Here is a 21,397-nt window from a genome sequence, read left to right as displayed (position 1 = left end):
AAAAAAAGTCTATGGTATTCATTTTTACCAACTACACAGCAGTATAACATAGTCAAGACTCAGCTACATTTTCCCAACACAGAGGAATATTTCTTCAGAAATTGAAGTACAGTAAAGTTAAAACCCATTCTTTTATTTATAAAATATTTACCTAATAATTTAACATCATAATTTTTCATGTTTTCAAAACATATTGGAAACCAAATCCAATGCCAGTAGACATTTTGCAATTAAGGAAAAAGGTAGAAACCACTTCAGGGAAGGAATGTGGAGTGACAAAATGATGTACAATGAGGAAATGGATGTGGGGCATCATATCACAATGCAGTATCTTATCTCTCAAAAGGCAGAAAAGTCGACTTAATACACCTAGAACTACACCTTGACAGTATCTATTAGTCTCCAGACCTATATTTTGCATCTCCAGTATCTTCCATCTTTAAACATGATTTGGGGATCAAAAACTGTCTTTTCTTTCATCTTCAGGTTCACACATACTTTTCCATTTTTGTAGTTCCTGAGAATCATTTATCTTCCATACTTCAGCAAAGGACTTTAGCTTTTTTCTGGGGGGGGATTAAACAAAAAAAAAAACAATCAACCAAAATACAGCCACATTTTTAAATTAAGCACATAAAACCTTGCAAGCTCTACAGTCATCTGCAAAATTTTATGCACAAAAATAGCTGTTTGCACAGCTCGAATTGTTATGTGATCTTTAAACATCCAGTTAACATTTCCAATATATACGTTCCAGTCCTAGGACAGGCAACAATTTAATTTTTTAACTAACTTACAGTATCAGAAGCATTGACAAGATGAAATACAACACTGAGCAAGAGTAAACCATTAAAGGAAATAAATAGTATTGTAGTTTGCACAGTTTAATTTTCAGCATTCAGTTCCCATGAAAATGCAGAATCATAAAGAGATAATGCATTTTCAAAATAAATGAGTACATACATCCTTCCTATTTTCTTTTTAATATTTTTCGATTTAAGAAGGACTCATAAGAGCTGTGACAAATAACAAGATGACATTTAAAATTGGTTAACACATTCCTGATGACAAAGATGTCAAAACTGGATGGAATTACCCAGTGGATTTTCTTAAATAATATGAAAAGTGATGTAAAAAAAATAAGACAAGGCACCTGGCCTGTGGATATCATGACAGCACAAGTATACCACTATGAACAGGTCTGAGTTTGATTCCCAGGATCATGATAGTTTTTATTTTCTACCACAGATATACCATACCCATTTTTAAATTAGTTCATGTCTCTTTTGGGGAGAAGGTATAGAAGAATACTTTGACATTTAGATCACATCATGGAAATATGTGAAAATAAACAGGAATATACAAAAGAAAATATTTCTATGACCTACATAGGAGAACTGGAAAAATTAAAAGTTGCATAATACAGTAATTTATGCACTGTTAAATCAGACACATTTGATTTTATTTTTTTTATTTTTTCACTGACTTGAGCTCCAGGTTTATATAGATGCACGGAGCTCCCTCCAAAGTGCATGCAAGAGGTCCACAATGAAGGAACAACCTGGTGCAGGTCAAACCTGATGAACTAGCAACTGCTGTGTGGTGGATGACCCTTTGTCCCTAACCCCCCACATAGCACTGTCTCTCATTAAAGGGAGAGGCAAAAGTGTCCAACTTCAGATGGGGTAGGCTGGTCCAGCAGGCAGGGCTGCAGTCTCAAGGTTACCTTTACTTTACCAATTGCTGTCAGAATCAAGGGCCTCTTCCTCTTCCAGGCAGGGCTGCAGTCTCAAGGTTACCTTTACCAATTGCTGTCAGAATCAAGGGCCTCCTCCTCTTCTCCCTCCCACCCTTTCCTTCTTCAGGTAGTAATGCCTGTTCATGTGTAACATCAGGAAATTGAACTTGCTTGATATTCATTGGAGAAAGAATGACTTTTCAGCTGGATCAGATCCCTGACCTGGCCTGTTTTGTGAACATGAGAAAACCAGCCCCAGCACCACAGAGAAAGGTCAGGGAGTGCCCTCACCAGAGCAGCCTGCAGGAGATGGCTTGGGGGAACCTGCTCCCACTGGTCCCTCCCAGGTACCTGCGCTCATGGTGCTCGGACGGCAGCAGTCTGCAGTGGTGTGCTGTTCTGGGGCTTCCAGCCTTAGTGATAAGTCAGGATAAAGGACTCATCACAGCTTTGGATTAAGTTTTTATTCTTTTTCACTTTAAGAATACAAGCAAATTACATAGTGAAAGCTAAAATACAGGTGGTAGCTGACATATTCAAAAGCTGATAAATGAGACACAATTAAGTCCCATATATGTAAGACTGCCCAGTCAGCCTTCACTGGCTGCCCCTGTATGGGCACAGTAAACCAGTCTTCTAACAACACCAACTATTTTTACTGCTTATAGGGTTTGTAAGCAATTGACTCTCTTTTTAGCAATGGAGACATGCTAGAACTCTATTTGTGCTCTGTCCAAGTAATATGCTAGCATGATTTTAATAGAACAAAGAAGATAAACCAAAGGGACATAGTATATTATTTCGCATCTTAATTTTATTACACAGTAACTCTGGCCTTCCAGCTCATACTCTCACTTTTCTGAAAAACAATTTTTTCTTGATTTTGGAACCCCACATATCCTATTACAAGAGAGATAAGAAATGGCAGTAATTTGTTGGTTTACTTTTGTCAATTATGGACTGTTATGTCCAATTAACATAAGCTACCACATTATTTTTCCCATAAACTGCCATGTATCTTCAATAGAGTGTTTTTATTTTCCTTTCTTAAAAAGGGATAAAAAACTAGTGTTAAGCACTAAGCACTGTTAAGTTTCAAAAGAACTGATTGCACCTACAAATAATTAATGCTTAAAATTCTCTCATATGAATTTTTTCTTTTAGGATTCGTTACAGCCATTAGGCCACAAACTTCTTGATTTATTATATTCCTAAAAGGCTATTTTAATTTTGCTGATAGGACTGCCACTGAAAATAATAACAACAAAAAAATCAGTGGAAATTAATATGAATATGAGCAGATATTTATATCTAAACTATGTACATAATGTTAAAGGTTTTATAACAGTGATGCTATTTGATACACATGGGAATTTTCATAAGTAGTCTAATATATAAGGTATATATGCCCCTAAACAAAATCTGGTTATCAGAAAAACTCTAAAAGCCCCAGACTTTGAGTGAAATTTTGTGTGTTTGGGGGGGGCAGTCAAAATCATAATAAGTATTTAAGTTAAACCAGAAGAATAGTATCTGCATTTCCTTTTACATTATAGTATGCAAATACAGTTTCAAGTTCCAAAGTGAATACTATAACTTCTAAATTAAATCTATTAATATTTTCACTCTCACTGGTGAGAACAGAAGTAGATATTAGAAGATAGCTCTATTTTAAGTTCGTCTTCCTGAAAACAGTGAAATTACATACCTGGAAGAATAAGTTTGCTGGTATTTGCCATAAGAAAACAAAAAATAGTTTATTCCTAATGTTAGCTCAATATGCATTTAGTTTTTTCCAATCTTGTTTCAGAGGGCAGTAATTAACCACTGACATAATAGCTAACTATAAAATCTAAAGCTTGATTGAAATGGATAGAGCAGTTTCATGAATCTATTTTTCAAAATTTTGTTTCACTGTCTCTTCCCTGAAGGGTAGGAGGATATCTGAAGTAGCTCTTACTGTTCTTTTTAATGCACATTCTCAGAAATGCTCTTTGATTCATAACTGAAGTTTCACTGGCTGTGTAATGGGGAGAAATCACAATCATTCTGACCTTTTCATATTCACTGTTCTCTCCAACTCCTTTGATTTGTGTGCTGCCTTCTTCAAGATTTCTTCAGGAATATCTGCCAGTTTGGCAACATTTAGCCCATAACTCCTCGCAGAGACTGCTTTAGTTATTTGATAAAGAAAAGTGATAAATTCAGGATTCTCTTCATCTTCAGATCCTAAAAAAATAAAACCAAAATCAAAAACTCCTCTATTATGTTAATAAAATGTAGTAGACCAAAGACTGAAATGGCAAAGACTCATTATCATTCATGCTTCCAGTATGACTTATTCCACTGAAGAACTATGAAAGAAAAAGGTTTCCTTAAGACCACACATTTTAACTACCCATTGTGAGACTGAAAAAACTCCTTAACATACTTTTACTTGGTGTCTATGTGTGTAGAACTTAGAATCTTTGTATTGATTGATTAGTTATGCTGTAACTGGGATATTCCATCTCACATCTGCTAAACAATGGCAGAATAATGGAAGCGTCAGTAATCCTGCAGTCAAGAAGTCTGTAACTACAGCACAACAACTTGCTGCCAGTCCAGGCCTTGTGTAAAGAGCAGAAAAACTATGGCATCATTCACTGCCATTCATTTTTCTGTCCTAAAAATGCAGGTTTTTGGAAACAATGGAGATTTCCATAATTACTGATGACTCAAGCTGATTTGATCTGAGTGATCCAAGCCAAAGACTGGAAAAAAACATACCATAAAACTCACCTTAAATAAAACAATTAAAATGTTAAGACAACAGGAGCTAAAGATACAGGCAGAGCGAGAAACACAGATGTGTTGATGCTCACAGGCTGTGGTACTACACCTACCGTGCTTTCTGTAGCAAAACAGTGAAGACTACATATAGCCTGAAGGTTCAGGTCAACTAACATTGAAAGTAGAACTGCTGAAGCAGCACAGTGAAACAAAGTACAGGGTTTCAAGGGCACAGTAATTAAGGAGTAGGAAGTATTGAATGTTGATAACATCTCAATTGTCTGAGAGTATCAAAGATCAACAGTTCAATTAATGCACTCTGTGAGAAAAGGACATGCTGATGCTTGGAAGAGTGATGCTCCTAACTGGGAACACTAGCATGGCTAGGTAGTGCTCACCTAAACACAACATTACTTTGAACTACTTGTTCTCAAATTTAGCACATATTTCAGGGATCCCTGCTTCTAATATTAGACAGAATGCAAAAGCCAAAAGTCTCCCTCCAGCCAAACCCTAAATTTTTAAACTAACTTTTCAAAAATATTTTTAAAGTGATAGATTATATATTTAAACACATTATTTAGTGGCAAATACTAAAGCACCCTGTCCTGATTAGCTTACAATGTAGGCAGGTAATACAATATTAAGAATGAATTGGGGGGAAGGTTAATGGCAAATACCATACCAATTCTTAAAAAAATTCTAGGAATGATTCAGGGAAGAGGCCATTACTAGGCAGAGCAGGAAAACCAGAATAAGAGCAGAATTGTCAAGGATCTGATTAAACCTGATACATCAAGAAAACAAAACAAAGCAGTTTGAATGGAGCGGAATCCTACATCACAAATCCGTTTTAAGTTTGGAAGACGTGTGTAAGAGAGATCCAGTGGATAAATCCTATGTGGATTTTCAAAAGGCTTTTGATAAGAGCCCTGCATTAAATGCTCTTCTGAAAAATCAGTGGCCATAATCTAAAAGGAAAGCCTTTGCATTTGTAAATAATTGGTTAAAAGACAAGAAACAGATGGTAACAATCAGTTCTCACCATGAAGGGTGATCATCACTGGAGTTAAACAGAGCTGCTCAACATACTCATTATCAAGAGTACAATAAGAAAAAGGGCTAATCAGTAAGCTGACAAACTTTACTGAAAATACTAACTAATTCAGAGCAACAGTGATAAGAAGAAATGCTGTAACTCTTTTGCCTGGTAAGAAAAGAACCGAATGGGATTATGATAAGCAATCTATGAAATTAGGCATCGCATAAAGAGGAGGAACAGATATTATTCCTCTGCCTCTTGTAATTCAAGAACTGGGACCACCAAGTGAACCTACCTGTTGTTTCAAAAGAGTTTCAAAACAAACAAGAGGAGGTGGCTCTTCACAAAACACAGTGTTAAATTTTGGAGCTCCTTGACACAGTAGGATGAAGATGCCAAAAGTACACAAGGATACTGAAGACAGACAGACAACCTCATTGAAATGAAATCCACTGAAGATACTAAACGAGAAAACACATCCTCTCCCTTGAAGCTCCCTAAATAGCAAGTGTTTTCAGACAGTGAGATCTTTTTGAGAAAAAGTTGCCATATGTTTGATCCCTAATCCCTCCTCCCTAATCCTTTGTATTTGGCTACTGTGAGAAGCTGGATGCTAGGCTGGGTGAATCTTTTTTCTGACCTAGCTCAGTCATCCTTATATTAAATATGCTGCATCAGGAGAAGCGTGGCCAGCAGGTCGAGGGAGGGGATTCTGCCCCTCTACTCTGCTCTGGTGAGACCTCACCTGGAGTACTGCGTCCAGCTCTGGAGCTCTCAGCACAAGAAGGACATGGAACCGTTGGAGCGGGTCCAGAGGAGGGCTACTAAAATGATCCGAGGGCTGGAGCCCCTCTCCTGTGAGGACAGGCTGGGAGAGTTGGGCTTGTTCAGCCTGGAGAAAAGAAGGCTGTGGGGAGACCTGATTATGGCCTTTCAGTACCTAAAGGGGGCCTATAGGAAAGATAGGGAAAATCTTTTTAGTAGGGCCAGCAGTGACAGGACAAGGGGTAATGGTTTTAAACTAAACCAGGGTAGGTTTAGACTAGATATAAGGAAGAAATTCTTTACAATGAGGGTGGTAAAATACTGGAACAGGTTGCCCAGAGAGGTGGTGGAGGCCCCATCCCTGGAAGCATTCAAGGCCAGGTTGGATGGGGCTCTGAGCAACCTGATCTGGTTAGCAGTGTCCCTGCTCACTGCAGGGGGGTTGGACCAGATGACCTCTAGGGGTCCCTTCCAACCCAAAACATTCTATGATTCTATGAAATATGAAAGATAAACAGGTGTTCAGTTTTCAAGCCCCCCAAAACATGTGTATAGGCTGATACTCTAGTGAGTTTGGATGTATCACTTTCATGTTGAGGTTTAAATTGCCCTAAGAATTTTACAGTTTCTGCCTATACCTATAGCGCCAAATCTCAGATGGATTTATACTGTACCTTTTTGTTCAGCGCTTTCCTCCTCATTCACCAAGAAGGCCATGTGGTAATTACCAACTTTTTCTGGATATGCCTTCTCTAGCTCACAAACTGAGGGATAGTGAGTGACAAACAGTGTCAGCGACTCCACCTACAACAATGAAATAGACACATAAGAAGGTTTGGCTTTTTTTTAAACACAACAGCATAGAGCTGGTATCCTTTGTCCATACCCCTCTGCTCTGAGTTTAGACATTTCTACAAGGAAATACAGACCACGTCAAAGCCAGCCTAGCATAGTACAGGCTGAAAAAGCATTCACAAGCATGTGTCATATTGAACACTTACATCTTTAATAAAATGTTCAAGTGTAGCATAAGCAATAGCGATTCCATCATGTGTGCTAGTTCCTCTTCCCAATTCATCCAAAATTACTAGTGATCTTGAAGTTGCTTTTCTTATTATCTCAGCAGTATCTGTCAGTTCTTCCATAAAGGTACTTCGGCCTTTGTAAATGTTGTCTGCTGCACCCATTCTGCATTGGGATACAAAACAGGTGAATTTATTAAGTTCAAATAAGTGACAGACAACACTGAAAAAAAAATTCGTAATGATTTATAAATCTCCTGTTGTTGCTCCAAGCAGAGCAGAAAACCCCAGGCAGAAAATTCACCTTCCAGAACAAGCTACTGCTTAGGAAAAAAAGCAGCAACAGCACATGGTGCAAATGTGAGGGTACCCTAAAAGATTGAAAAGTCCAGCAGGAACTCCTCATGCACCTTAAATAAGGGCTTGCATGCATTTCCCATGAGAACAGGTTATACGGACCCTGTGGGCAGCTGGGGGAGGTTAGACTGTAGAGACAACACAATTTTTCTGAGCCATCAGTAATCTAGTCCCAGGATAAATCTACAGACAGAAATCTCAGCATCCCGTATCAACTACAGGAATCAGCAGTAAAGGAGGAGGTAGACAAGGGGGTACTTCTCAGCGTGCAATGCTTCCATCTTGACAAACTGTACAAGGTGACCTGCTATACCCTTAAAAAGGACCCTGGGAATTCAGATCAGTCAGCTCACTAGAAAGATTCCAGCAAAGACAGCTGTGAAAATGAATTTTACTTTTTTGTTAGTTTGAACATCTAATTTGTATGTTTTTTAAATACTAACAAAACCTGAAAGTAACGGATACTAGAATCCCCATACAGAGAGAGAGTGGTCACTCATGTGACCAGCTATTCGTGCATCCAGATACAGCAGTTAGTTCCTTTAGGCAGTAACAAAATTATTTCCCCTAATTACAGAGGTACACAATCTTACTGGCATGCTTAAACATGATTTTAAGAGAAAGATTTCTCTCCTCATCCTTTTTACACAACTGTCCTTAACTTAGCGGCCTCCATAGTGGTGAGCTTCTCCTCTGCTCCATACATATACACATGCGTGCGCACACACAAATTCCTTCATGTTTCATACAAGTCTTTTAGCAGTGTTTCAGATTCATGCAACCTTCAATCCTCAAATTCTATCTCAAATTGTGAAACTGTAGTTTTCATCTCTGAAACCTGTTAGTAATTCACCCTGTTTTTCTCTTCTTCTGCAGCTTTCCTTACCTGTTCCATTAATATGCTTTCTACCTGGAAGAAAGAACATTTCCTTTTTCCATATACGCTTTTCAATTACATTAATCACATTACAATATCACTTCTGAGATACGTTATCACGAACAAGCCACTGAGTAGGGCTGTAAAAATGGATTTGTTCAGCTCATCAGCCAGTAATATAGTTACATACAAGTCACATTGATTTAAGGAAAACTGACTCATGGGCTTAGCATATTACATTTTCAAATATAACAGGTGGCCACAACAGTATTTAAAGCCAATCAAAACCTTCAAAGAGAATCCCAATATAGCTTTTTTCCTCTCAGACTTTTGCTACATCTCTCTCTAATATAATTGCTTCTGTTGCCTACAGAAGCATTAGCAGGATACTCATCATTTTATGAGGATCTTATGATTGTCAAGAGTAATTGACTACTAGCAGGTGGGATCCAGTACGACTATGATTTTTATATATTCTCTGGTTCCTGCCCTGGAAATTTGGTATGGTGGCATGCACAAGTTCACAATACGCAAATCTTCAATTATAAATGAACTAATTTTGGTTGGAGATGGGCACTATTATACAATAAGCAAACTGAGTGGTTTTATTTCATTGAGTAAGTGCTTACATACACACGCAGTAGGAATACTCCCACGTACTCTGGAAGAAAGGTGATTTTGCACATAAGCTAATTAAACTTTACATTAATTTCACTGAATTAAATCTACAATTAAGGATATTGAGGCATTGTGAAACTAACATTTTATTAAGGCACTTACTACTACAATCCTTTTAAATGCCAGGTTAAGAACTGTGAACACACTACTCAATTTCTCACAGTTGCCCCAACACCTCCCAGGCCTCTTTCTTAGTTTGGTTCAGCCATCATGTACTACTGTAAAATCAAACCCCCTTTATTGCAATATTGCACAGATCTACAATATAAAGAGAGAACAATATAAATTAGATCGATTCTTAACACTATTAAATACAAGCAAGTTCACCAGAAGGACAAACACTTTTTATGTCCAAACAATCTCTGGCTCTGTAACAGGCAACTTTAACCTTAAGCTTCCAACCCTAGGATTATTAGTATTATTATTTTATCATTTTTATTGGGCTTTTCATTACAGAGACAGCATCTAACAGGCTGTCTGTTCTGTACTTATGATGAGTACACTGAGAGTTCTCAGTTCTATTTTTCTCTTGGATTGCATCATTTCCATAGAGCCCTCAAAATCATTTAGTCATTTTTGTATCTAATTTGCATTCATGAAAATAATTTTCAGAACTTCCTCACTAAATGCTCAAGATACAAACAGAAATGAGCATTATCCTTCTCTTGTTAACAACAGCTGCAAAAGAAGCCTTGCTTTTCAGCATCTTAAAACATTCAAATCCGACTCGGGCTTATGTACAGATTTTTTAAAAAAACGTGTATTTTTAAATGACATAGAAACCCTTAAATGTCATCCTTTGAAAATGGATAAAACTGTTCTTTCTGCCTTGACACTAGAAGAATCATACTTGTTTTTTAAACTTAATGTCATAAGCAGTATTATTCCAGAAACAACTAAAAATAACTATTTTCATGTGGATGATTGCATTTGTAAAACTAACAGTTAATATTCAGCAAGGCACTGCTCCCTATCTGTATGCTATATTATTCCTGATACAATAAAGTTTTTGAGTCAAAACACCTATTACTTAAACAATTCTTTTTCTGAAGGTTTAAAACTTCTACAAGATTCTGTTGCTTTGAATTTACGTTTTAATGTAGTTTGCCTCCTAAATTGTTTTATACAGCAAAACATTAAACTTTTTCCTGTAATATTCAATAGAATCCAGATGATTTACCATTAGCAGCTACTCTATAGGTAATACCTGGGATGCTATCCCTATGAATTGCTAGGGTAAAAATCCTAAAAGAAATGTTACAGATACTCATCTTACCCTTAACGCTGCCAGGACTAAACCACGGGCTTTTTGTTTGGTTGTTTTTTTGTGGTTTGTGGGGCTTTTACTTTGTTGTTTTGGTTTGGGGTTTTTTTGCTTGTTTGATTGGGGTTTTGTTGGGTTTTTTATTGGTCATGGTTTTTTGTTTCTTTTGTTGATTTTTGTTACTGTTTTTTTGGTTGGTTTCTTCTTTCTCTGGAAAGCTGCCTACAATGGGATCAGATATTTTTCTTTTATATGTACACAAAAATAACTATTTGATTACATTTTAATGCTGCATTCATCACTATGGTAGATGACAATATATTGAAAATATGCAAAGAGGTTATTAGTTGTCCCTGAGTGATGCAGACACATTATGCACTACCCACATTTTCTTTTCTTCCCTCTCTTAATTAAAAAAAAAAAAAAAAAAAAAAAGGCATCCCAGGAAAAAAAGGTTACAACACAGTCACAAAAGCAAACCATTAGAGCAAGGACAGCCCCATCCAACTTCACTAGCTCTATTCCTCTGTTTGTTAAAACACTAGCTGATGGAAGTAGTGACATAGTTAATATGAAAACTTCCATTTCTGCTATGGAATTTCTAATGCCTATGTTCAGAAAGATTACTGCATTCTGCCCACGAGGAGTGTGCAGACATCCAATGTGTAGAGTGCCTCTTTAGTGCTGGCAAGAGATCCATCACTCCTCAGCAAATGCAATTTGGCTGGAAACCACTTGTTATAATGTCTCTTTGACAGCCAACCAAATTTCATAAAATTAAAAGCTCTTCATCTTATAATGTTCAACACATTTATTATGTAAAGAAAAAAGAGGAGGCATCATCTCTTTTCAGTGCTAGGTTTCAAGTGGTAAAGACTCCTGTCTATAACCTCAGAAAAAACAACAGGGAGGTGATGTTTTCATAAATTAATTTTTGGAGGATAAGTTAAATGATATGCAGCAGTAGCTAGCTTTATGCAAACCAGCTAGCACTACATGCTTAACCTGCATGTGACCCCTTGGAGAAAGAGATACAGATTTCCTTATTCTGCAGTAGCAGCATTCAAATGGCTGGTTTTTTAACCTGCTCTCCTGAGTCAATACATGCATACAGTACTGACCTTTTCCAGTGCAAGTGCTCATCATCTTGGGAAGTTATCCTATGATATTTTATCTTAGGAGGCTCTATAAATGGTGGGAATTTTTTTCATTATACCACTCAGAAACCACTAGAATTAAATAGAATTAAGCGTAGTCAGTATCCATTTAAACTTGCTCACAAGTACGAATTAATATTGCTAAACTGTGTGGCCCTGAAAGTTACCTTGAAGTAACCTTTCAAGCTTTTGGTCAGCTAGACATGTCTGAGGGCTTTGACAGCCACCCATGAAGAATTTGTATGGAACGAGGAAATTTTTGTTGAGGCCACTGAGGTCTTCTTTGAGCTCGTTCTTTTGGCATCCTGCTATTGCTGCTCTCAAAAAACCCCACAAGTGTCCTGGAGAAGGGGACAGACTTGCAGACTTGCAACTAGCAGTGGCATAAACCAATAAAATAACCTAAGACACTGTTCTGGAGTGGAGCAGAAAGGCCCCCAGAGAACTGCAGCTGACCTATGCTAGCAGTCCAGGGGCAAAAGTGACAACATGTAGCTTAAAACAGAAATTGCCCTAGTATGACAGAAGGCAGTGAAAAAAAATGAATTTCCCAAGCAGAAAAGCAAATCTGAAATCCAGAAGCTTCTAATTAAGGCTTTTTCCATGTTATCTTTCAAAAGAAGTTATCCAACATGCTGTTAGTTGGTTTGGTTATAAAATTAAGAGCACTGTGTGGACCTCAGTTATTATTATTCTTTTCTGTTGGTGTGAATCCTTCACACTGCTTGTGACAATCATCAGGCAGCTCAAGAGCTCCCAGTGGTAACAAAAAGCAACTACATAGCACTGAACAAATCCTAGAAAAAAGACTGCAATACCATTCCCTAAAGCTGTATTTTCATACAGCTGTCAACATCTGGACGCTATTTATTAATTCCTAGTTTATAAAATACTGCTGAAAAAAATTAAATATTTTTCACCCTGATTTCAGAAACATGCACTTGACTTTAAAAGTTCATCTAAAATACACTGGAGAAATGAAACAGAGTGCCTGGAACAGAAGAATAAATCTAATTAGTGTATAGCCTCCACACACTGCCTTTGCAGTTTTCAAGAGAAGGCATTCAGGTTTCCAGCTATGGTTTGTCTTCCCAGGGATCAGAAGTGAAGCCAGACTTCATCTCAGAAAGTACTTAGAGTCAAATTATTTATTCATCAATGACAATTAGCATCAAAAGAAAATTACTCTTTTCTCTCAGAATTTCTTAAATGTAAGGTGTAGAATACTGTGCTCTGAACACCAACAATAAAGACATTCCTTCTGTGATTCAAAGAGAACACTGAGAAAAACACAAATAAAATAAATTCATAATGTGACTTTACAATTCCACTTGCTCCCCCTCACACAAAACCCTTCAAAATGTCATTTCAAAGATCACTGTATTTGAACAGGAGTTATTTAAATTAAAATAACCAGTTTACAGAAAGAAAGGATTAGATGGGGTCTTGTCTTACAGTTTATCCCTTTCCTTGCATGGGACCGTTCTCTACAACGTTTTTTTGATGAATACTGTATAGTTAGTATTTTTTTAAAAGATCTAATAACAACTGTTTTGTAACCTTTTATCTTTTGCAGAAATCACTCTTCCCAGATCAAGTTTTATGTGGTCTCTGCAGAAAACAAATGGTCGCAGAAGTGTGAGTATTAACTGAAGATGATGTTTATGAGAACAGAAAAACTTAATATTGATCCTGGCATGAATGGAAGAACACAAGCACAATTTCATTTCAACACCTAGGTAAATCTTCTCCCATTGAACTGGGTTATTGATTTTCTGTTAGGCACCTAGCAAACAACACTTACTGAGAATTCACAGGCTAAAAATTAAAAGTAGTATGCAAATTGGTCTGCCAAGAAAATAAAACCACACATCCAAATAGAGGATTGGCAGGCTGACTACTGTCTGTCTTCTCCTACTGTGGTCCCAAGAATCCCAAAACCTTTAACCAGAACAATCATTCAGTTTTGCCCACAAAAGCCATTTGAAACTCTGCACATTTTAGAAATGCTCCAACTGCTAATGAGAATTTCACAGTGGTTAGTATGAAAGTAGATCAACTTGGGTACTGTAACTCCTGACTACCTTCCACATACAATGAAAATTTATCAAGTAATTCTTTAGAAGATAGCATCTGCAAATTTATAACAGTTCACTGACAAGAAACTAATGCTTCACACTCCCCCACAGAGTACTGGTAATTCATTTACTTCATTTCCATCAAGCTTTCGCCGATTCAAACCAAAAACTGACAATAGGAAAAATAATTTACAGAAACTGCAATTACAGAATTTTTAAAAATAACTTGTATCCTAAGTATGACAGAAAGCATTGTTATCAGGGTAGTTATTATTTTTGCATTATTCACGGGCAACTTCTAAGAAGTAAATGTGGGCAAAGTTACATGGACAACAATGGTAGGAAATCAGAAGAGGCTTATGATACTAACCTACTTACAGTCAACCTGCGCACATGTGCAGCCATTTCTACAACTGCTTATTTGCAATTTTTAAATGAAGAAATACCAATGGTATGTTACTCAGCTTAGAAGAACAGTTGTTGAAAAGCCTGACAGAATGCATTACACATCTAACGTAAACTAAATTTTTATTTTGTAAATTATTGTAGACATTTGATATTCTCAGTCACCAAGAAAATAATGAAACTACTAAAACCTAAGACCACTAGGGATACATACTTGGCATTATTCTAGAAAGCAAAGCAAGTCCAAAGTGATTTTAATACTCAGTTTCATAGCATTTTTTACCTTTTTTTTTTTTTCCCTTTTCCACATCGCTAGGTAATTGAAACAGCCAGAACAAGTAATCACCTAAATCCTCATTACCTTACAGATCTGGCCAACAGAGACATGCTGCACACACAAGCACCCCCATATATTAAAAGAAACATATCTAACAGGATTAGATTTCAAGATGTGAACGGCGTTGATTTTTTTGTGAAAGCCAGAGAACGGAAAACATCCATGGGCTGCAGTGAACATTCAGTATTTTAAAAGCTTCACCTCGACTGACAGGACAGGTAGGGCTGAGTTCAGAAGACAAAATGCTGGAGTAGTCAATGCAGTCACTGAGTGACAAGAAGTTAACAATGTCCTCTCATCCCTAATGCTTTATAAGGCAATAGAAATTCAGTTGTTCTTCCAAAAGCTTATGTTACATTACCCAGTGAAGAACACTTGAGAAAGTCCTTTTCTGAAATTCAGCAATGATACCCTCATTAATATGAGAACTCCTTAAAAATACTTGTCACCTAGGGCATATATATCACTCATTGTTAAAATAATCCAGCAGAATTCTGGTTAAATCTAAAATACTCCATTGTACTTTAAAACTGGACTTGATCAAGTCTAAGTTCCACTTTCTCCACCCCACTTTACGCACAACCCTACAGCAGCTGGCTGCCAGGGCACGAAGGCCAAGCCCTCAGAGGAGCAGGGTGTCTGGTAGGAGAACAAGGACACAATAGCAATAGCTTAAATTCCACGTTCAAACATGCAAAGGATTTTATACCTAATGTATCAATGGGTTGCATTCCACAGGCCCATCAGCTTTTACATTTACTCAAACACAGAACTTAGCATTTTTTTTTCTTGCCCTCAGTGAGAAAACTATGATTTGTTCCTGTAGAGAGGTATCAAACTGAGGTTTCTATTGCCACTTCTCCTTCTGACTGACAGATCTGCCAGTCCAGGCAGTGCATACCGGAAGGCCAATACTAGATGGAGAAGTTATGAAGGCTCCGTTAAGCAAGTGAAGCTCCAAACTCATGCTTTTATCCTGATTTCTCTGCAGGAAACCATTAACACTTTATAAATGTTATTGATGGTCAAGGGAAAGAACAGATTAAGAGTATAATCATTTTGCTGAAGGGTAAATTTAAGCATAAATATTCAGACTAGGGTGTTTATTAGCGAGCCATCAATATTAGGTTGAAGAAATTGAAAAAATGAAGACAAAGAAAACCCAAACCCTAAAAATAAGCACAGGTTTGCACTTACTACTCGTGGATTCCAGTGAGGGAACTCAAGGCAATTAAGTTAATGTGCATATGTAGCCGAAGGATTGAGGCCAAGGGGGGATTAAACAGCAGAAACTATAGCAACAGACTAGGGACAATAGCTGGAGCGTTCAGCACAAGTAAACTTTTCCCCTTTAAACCTGCGGACGCTACAGAAAATCCAATTCAAATTGTGACTAGGTTAAATTATAGCATGGAAGAGTTACAGAAAGGTAAACACCACCATTCAATGTAAGACTTTCAACTTTACTGTAAAAGAGCTGGTCAGCTTCACAGGCAAATTTTTTCTCCCCCCACTCCCCGTATACCATTATGGGGAAAGCCTTTCAATCCTTTTCAGGAATACTGCAATATGTAGCTGAAATTGTTTTATAAATCTCACTGTATATATAAATAACTGTCCTTTATTGACTTAAGTGGATTTTCAAGCCAGATTTAAACCCCTGCAAACAAAACAGTTATTTGTATCTACAGATGTTATCAAATGCCATGTATGTAAACCAAAGACTGTTTTGTTAATTATTATATTATTACATGTATATGAGATATAAATGTAACACTGCAGATGCATGTTACTATGAAACAAACAGACATGAAGCTAAATTAGCTACAACTATATGCATATAGTTGCATGCATAGCACAGCTTAATTTATTTCCAGAGCTACAGAACACTGTCAGAAATAGTTACAATTCAAATGTACTGGTATGTCCAAGACATAACTTTTCTAGGAAAACAGAACAAAGTATTTTTCAATTTAACAACATTAACTGCAACTTTTTCTTATTCTCTTCTTTTTCAAAAAGAACATCTCCACGTGATAGAAAATAGGTGCAATGAATTTAATACACCACCCTTTTTTTCCCCTGAAACCTGGGAATAGTTTACTCCAGAGGTATAATTATAGGACTGCATGCATAAATGAAAGACTTAAGTAATTTTTGTTATTCTGGCAATAAACACAAATACAATTAAGCAAGAACAAAACAAAACAAATTACTCTGCCATAAAGAAGTAACATTTCTAAAAATTACTTTTCGGTTCTTGACAACTAACACGTTCTGTTTGCCTGACTGTCATTGTTGCTTTCCAGAGCAATACAAACAATACTTGTTTAGCATATCAGTACATAAAGTTCTCGTGTTGACTTGCCAGTCATTTGGGATTGCTTCGTATGAACGATTCCCTACTTTCTGCACAGTGCATATAAAATAACATGTATGGCAAAACCAGTAAGCATTACTACATATAGAGAGAGTAAAAAAAGATGTGAGAAAATACCTTCGCCTTTACATTTTCTGACCCTTCTCTTTTATGGTCTAACGCACAGGCAAACTGAGAGAATCTTGGTTTTGTTCAAAGGAAAATCTGAATGACTTAAATTTAAACATTTATTTTCAGGCATAAAAAACTGGAAAAAAAACCAAACCAAACCCCAACTAACCAAGGCATCAACCACAGTTTTGACCAAAACCAGGTAACATACAGTCAAGTTGCACTGCTGAGATAAACTCCTCCACAGTTCCGCTTCAGCACTCAATCCCCGGTGATTTCTGTATTACACAGGATGCTTGCAGACTGCCCTATCAAACACTGCTGTCACCTCAAGACTAGAATTTCGTAGCCTAGATTTTTATGATAAAGGTATGAAGGAGCTGACTAGCTGCATCTTCATGCCAGGTTTTGTGATTTAACTGATATTTCTAGGACAGACAGGAAGACTAATCTTCATAATCCTACCCTGTAAGCCTCAAAGAAATCAATAAAGCTTAATAAAGCAATAAATGGAAGCAAGGAATTGTTTTGTTTGGTAACTGGTCTTTTAAGTTAAGAATTACAAAATTTGCATGTGATATAAAAATGAGAGGCTATACACTATTCTGGCAAAATACTGAAGTCTGTGTCATAAATGACAATTTACTACTGGTAACCATGTGAATGCACAAAACCTATGCCAGCCCAGCCCAATGATCTGACTAATTTTGGAGGTTGTAGCCAGCACAAAAATTCCGAAAAAGACACAGAAACCCTGAAATGGTAATGATATCATAACTCAGGAAAAGATTTTTCAGTAGATAACAAAAAAACTCCAACCCGCCCCCAAAGTATAGTATATTTTGTTTAAGATTTATTACAAAACAAAATCAATGTAGACTGCCTCAAGGCGCGAAAAGCAATACCATCATACTCCACTTATAGAATAAAGGACTAACAATAAGATGGGACAGGCCCATTTAAGACATAAAAGCTCCCCAAGTCTTTCCTGCACACAAGTAACCATTTTAAAATCTCATCAGCATGCTGCCCCCTCAGCAATCATGGTTAAGTACACAGAGTAGCTTTGGATGGAGGATGTCTATTTATTTATCATGTTTAGTGAAAACACTATGTAGGAAGAGACTTCCAATGAAGAACGCTTCTAAACCATGTCCAAGCAAGTTCCTGGGCAGTCTCTTTGCAAATACAGCCCATCTCTGAACAGAGGAATGCATAAGTAGCAAAAAATGTAATAAGTTGCATTCTGGTCATAAACTGCTCTCTTTATCAACCTTAGTTTGCCTATTGCTGTACAAGAAGCACCATTTCTGCAGCGAAGCTCTGAAATAATGGAACTTGCGACTTATTTATTAGTTTAAATACAAAAATTTTCCCCCTCTGTCCTGCTATTGTGCAGCTCCCTTCTATTGATCAACTCGTAAAACTGGAATGAAATTAAATGCAACATCATGTGCCTATTTACAAAAGAAAGGGAAGTTTTTGCCACCAGCAGTTAAGATCAATGGAACATTCATTGTCATTAATATTTACAACAACTATTTTGTTTTTATTCTTAAGTGATTTACCTCAGATTTCAATTTATCATGAAAAGCAACTGGAAAACATCTTCCACTCAATTTCCATTCCAAGAGAAACATTCCCTTTTTCCTGCTTCACATACCACTCCAACCTGTGCTTTCTGATTTTCTCAAGACTTCTTATAAAACGTACTCTTAACAAGCCTTGGAATATTTTAATCTGTTAAAGTAAATCATGCAATTTTAAATATCTTTCAAATTTTTATGTTGGTGACATTCCAATGAAGCAAAGAAAAAAATACAAACATCCGAAATTGATTGCCCAAATGTTTGCAGGTGTTAACACAATATTAGCTTTCATCATGATTTTTAATTGTACTAAAATTTGTAATGAAGCCATAAATATGTAATTTTATCCAGGTTAAAAAAAAATTATCAAGAGAGAAAATAGTGAGATTTGTCTACTAGTTTCTTTTAGCTCCACACACTCTTGACAAAACAGTAATGTGAGTTTGTCAAGTTGTCAGAATTAAATAGCTGTTGAAGTATTTAGGGAGGTAACCTCCGAAGTATAGCTATTATAAGACCCAGCCTTTTTGAAAGTCAACTCCACCATTTAGAGATCAGACAAACAGACATTTTGAATAACACATACAGAAGAAAGCATTATGGCACATTTGATGCACAGCCTTTAAAGAAACGTGGATTAATAAGGGCTGAGTTTTATCACATTTTTTAGTTTACTTTGAAGAAATCCTTCATCCCTAAACTGTCCTCTAAGCTTTAACAGCATTTCTTTCCAGATTATCATCTTTTATCTTCCAGACCATGCCAAAATAATGCAAGCACTAGGGACCTTAAAACAACTTCCATTGTTCCTAAAGGTGCCTTGTATCAAATGTAATAATTTGTTACACTTAGTCAGAGTTCTGCCTTCATAATACACACCTGTAGGTGGAATAAACTTGTACTTCTCCTACATGGGAGAGCAATATGTTAGTCAGAAGCTAACCCCAGTTTGATTTTTCACCTTGGCAGAGGAATAGCCATGCTCTGTTGTTCACAGTAAGAGCTGAAAAGACTGAAAGAACATTTTATCTACACTCTCCTAAGTCCTCTGCATCTCATATTTGTGCTCTTCAGCTGATGATCACGCCATTGAAAATACATGAAATCTTTCTGGCACAAGGGAAACAAAAAAAACCCCCAAAAGTAGGGTACACCAATGGGAAAAGACCTCCCACACACACTGCAAAAGCAGAGATACTTGCAGTCCTTGCAGGGGTTATGGGAACAAGCCAAGGGCTCCATGCATTATGCATCCTTGTGTGAGCCTGCAGAGGTGCAGCCACAAACTTCCCCTTATTTTCTAGCCAGTATATTCTCTTTTAGATGCCAGCTACCAAGGCTGAGAAATAATATGGGTGAAAGGATCCATGATGTCTGTAGTACCCATACAACAAATGCCACTTTGGAATACATAAATGTCCTTCCTTTTTTCATTTTTGTGGATCCACCTGCACATGACTGACAGAGGTCTTTCTGCTCACAGGATGATGGAAATGAGGAGTGCCAGTCACATCCTCAAGCAGGCATTCAAATACTGCTTTTTTAGATCTAACATCAAGCTCTTGCCCATGCAAGTGTGCAGTGCTTGCAAATTTAAGTGGAACAGCCCACGTCTCAGGTTTACGGATTTCAGTATCAGTTGAAGATACCACCTGAGCAGCAGCAGAGCAAGTGTTCACAGGCAGCAAGGGAAGTACAGCCACCAGCTGGCAGAACAGCATGACGCACGGAGTTACCCACTTAGGGGGACTCTGTGATGAAATGTCTTGGCCTTTAAAGCAGCTTCCTACTGACAAAAAGAGACTTAATCTCACAAGTGTCACCATGTTAAGCCAAGCATACGTATAAATAATGTCATTTCTTCTTTAAACAGGAATGCATAATATAAGTTGACTGGCTGACTTGTGCAAAGGGTTGAAAACATGCATGGTCACTTTGTCCAAAGAACTAAGAATAGAAGGAGCTTGCTTTCCTTGCACCTATTCTGTGTCTTAGATGAGAAAGGATTATCTGATGGACACTTCCAGGGTGCCTCTAAGACAGTACCTTGCTCACTGACACTCCTATGGCAAACTGAGTAATGCACGCACCTGGGATGTCTTTTCAAGGGTAGATACAGCATGTTCAGAGGTGTTTTGCGAGACTCTAGAAAGATCAAGCAGATGAGGGCATGAGTAGAGTCCCCTGAACTGTATCACCACAGGCAACAGCTGTGAGGACATAGCTGATGCTCACATGGATAGGTCCTGAAATGCAATTTTCAATAGCAGGAGGTGATCTTCAGTTGGCCAGTCTCTCAGTAGCACTGTTGTCTCTTATAGCAATCAAAATCCCTTCCCTTTACTGAACCCATTGATAAACTCAGAATCACCACTCCTTGATGATGTGTACATGGCTGGAACTGGATCCTGCTGCACTTGAAATAAAATGACCCAACTAAGTCCAGTGGTGAGGGGGATGAAACCCCCTCATTATTTCAGTGTTGGAATGGGCTGGCAGTTCTTGACCAATGTAGAAAACATCCTTCCCTTTCCTCTGCCTCCTCCCTCTCCTTATAGACCCAAAGATCACAAAACTGAGAGCAGTTTCCTGTGTATGAAGGGCAACGAGGTAGGTCTCTGCACTGGGGTCTGAAGACTGCCTTTAAAGACACCTTCAAGAAGAACAGCCTGAACCTGATGCTCTCTCTTGGTTTCCACATCTGGGAATGCAAGTAGACCACATGCAAGCCAGGGACACATGCAAGTATCTCAGCAGGACACAGCTTCTGCTGATCAATCAGAAGCATCAGGTCACTGGATGATGGCAACAGCTTAAAGTCAGAG

The 21,397-nt window shown here is 37.5% G+C and overlaps 1 protein-coding gene across 2 annotated transcripts in view; it reads right to left on the bottom strand.

Moving 5' to 3' along the window:
• Positions 1-217: 217 nt before the first annotated feature.
• Positions 218-21,397, bottom strand: part of MSH3 (mutS homolog 3) — a 113,975-nt gene continuing 92,795 nt past the window's right edge. For both annotated transcript variants that reach the window (XM_035896638.1, XM_035896639.1), the window contains 4 exons: positions 7,319-7,505; positions 6,992-7,121; positions 3,793-3,967; positions 218-566 (listed from right to left, as the gene is read on the bottom strand). In XM_035896638.1, coding sequence (XP_035752531.1) covers positions 458-566; positions 3,793-3,967; positions 6,992-7,121; positions 7,319-7,505 — 601 coding nt within the window. In that variant the 3' untranslated portion in view covers positions 218-457. The remainder of the gene's footprint in view (positions 567-3,792; positions 3,968-6,991; positions 7,122-7,318; positions 7,506-21,397) is intronic.

The sequence above is a fragment of the Egretta garzetta genome, unplaced genomic scaffold (assembly GCF_000687185.1).
Source record: "Egretta garzetta isolate BGI_Z169 unplaced genomic scaffold, ASM68718v1 scaffold136, whole genome shotgun sequence".
NCBI classification, from domain to species: domain Eukaryota; kingdom Metazoa; phylum Chordata; class Aves; order Pelecaniformes; family Ardeidae; genus Egretta; species Egretta garzetta.
This window is presented reverse-complemented; position numbering and strand designations above follow the sequence as displayed.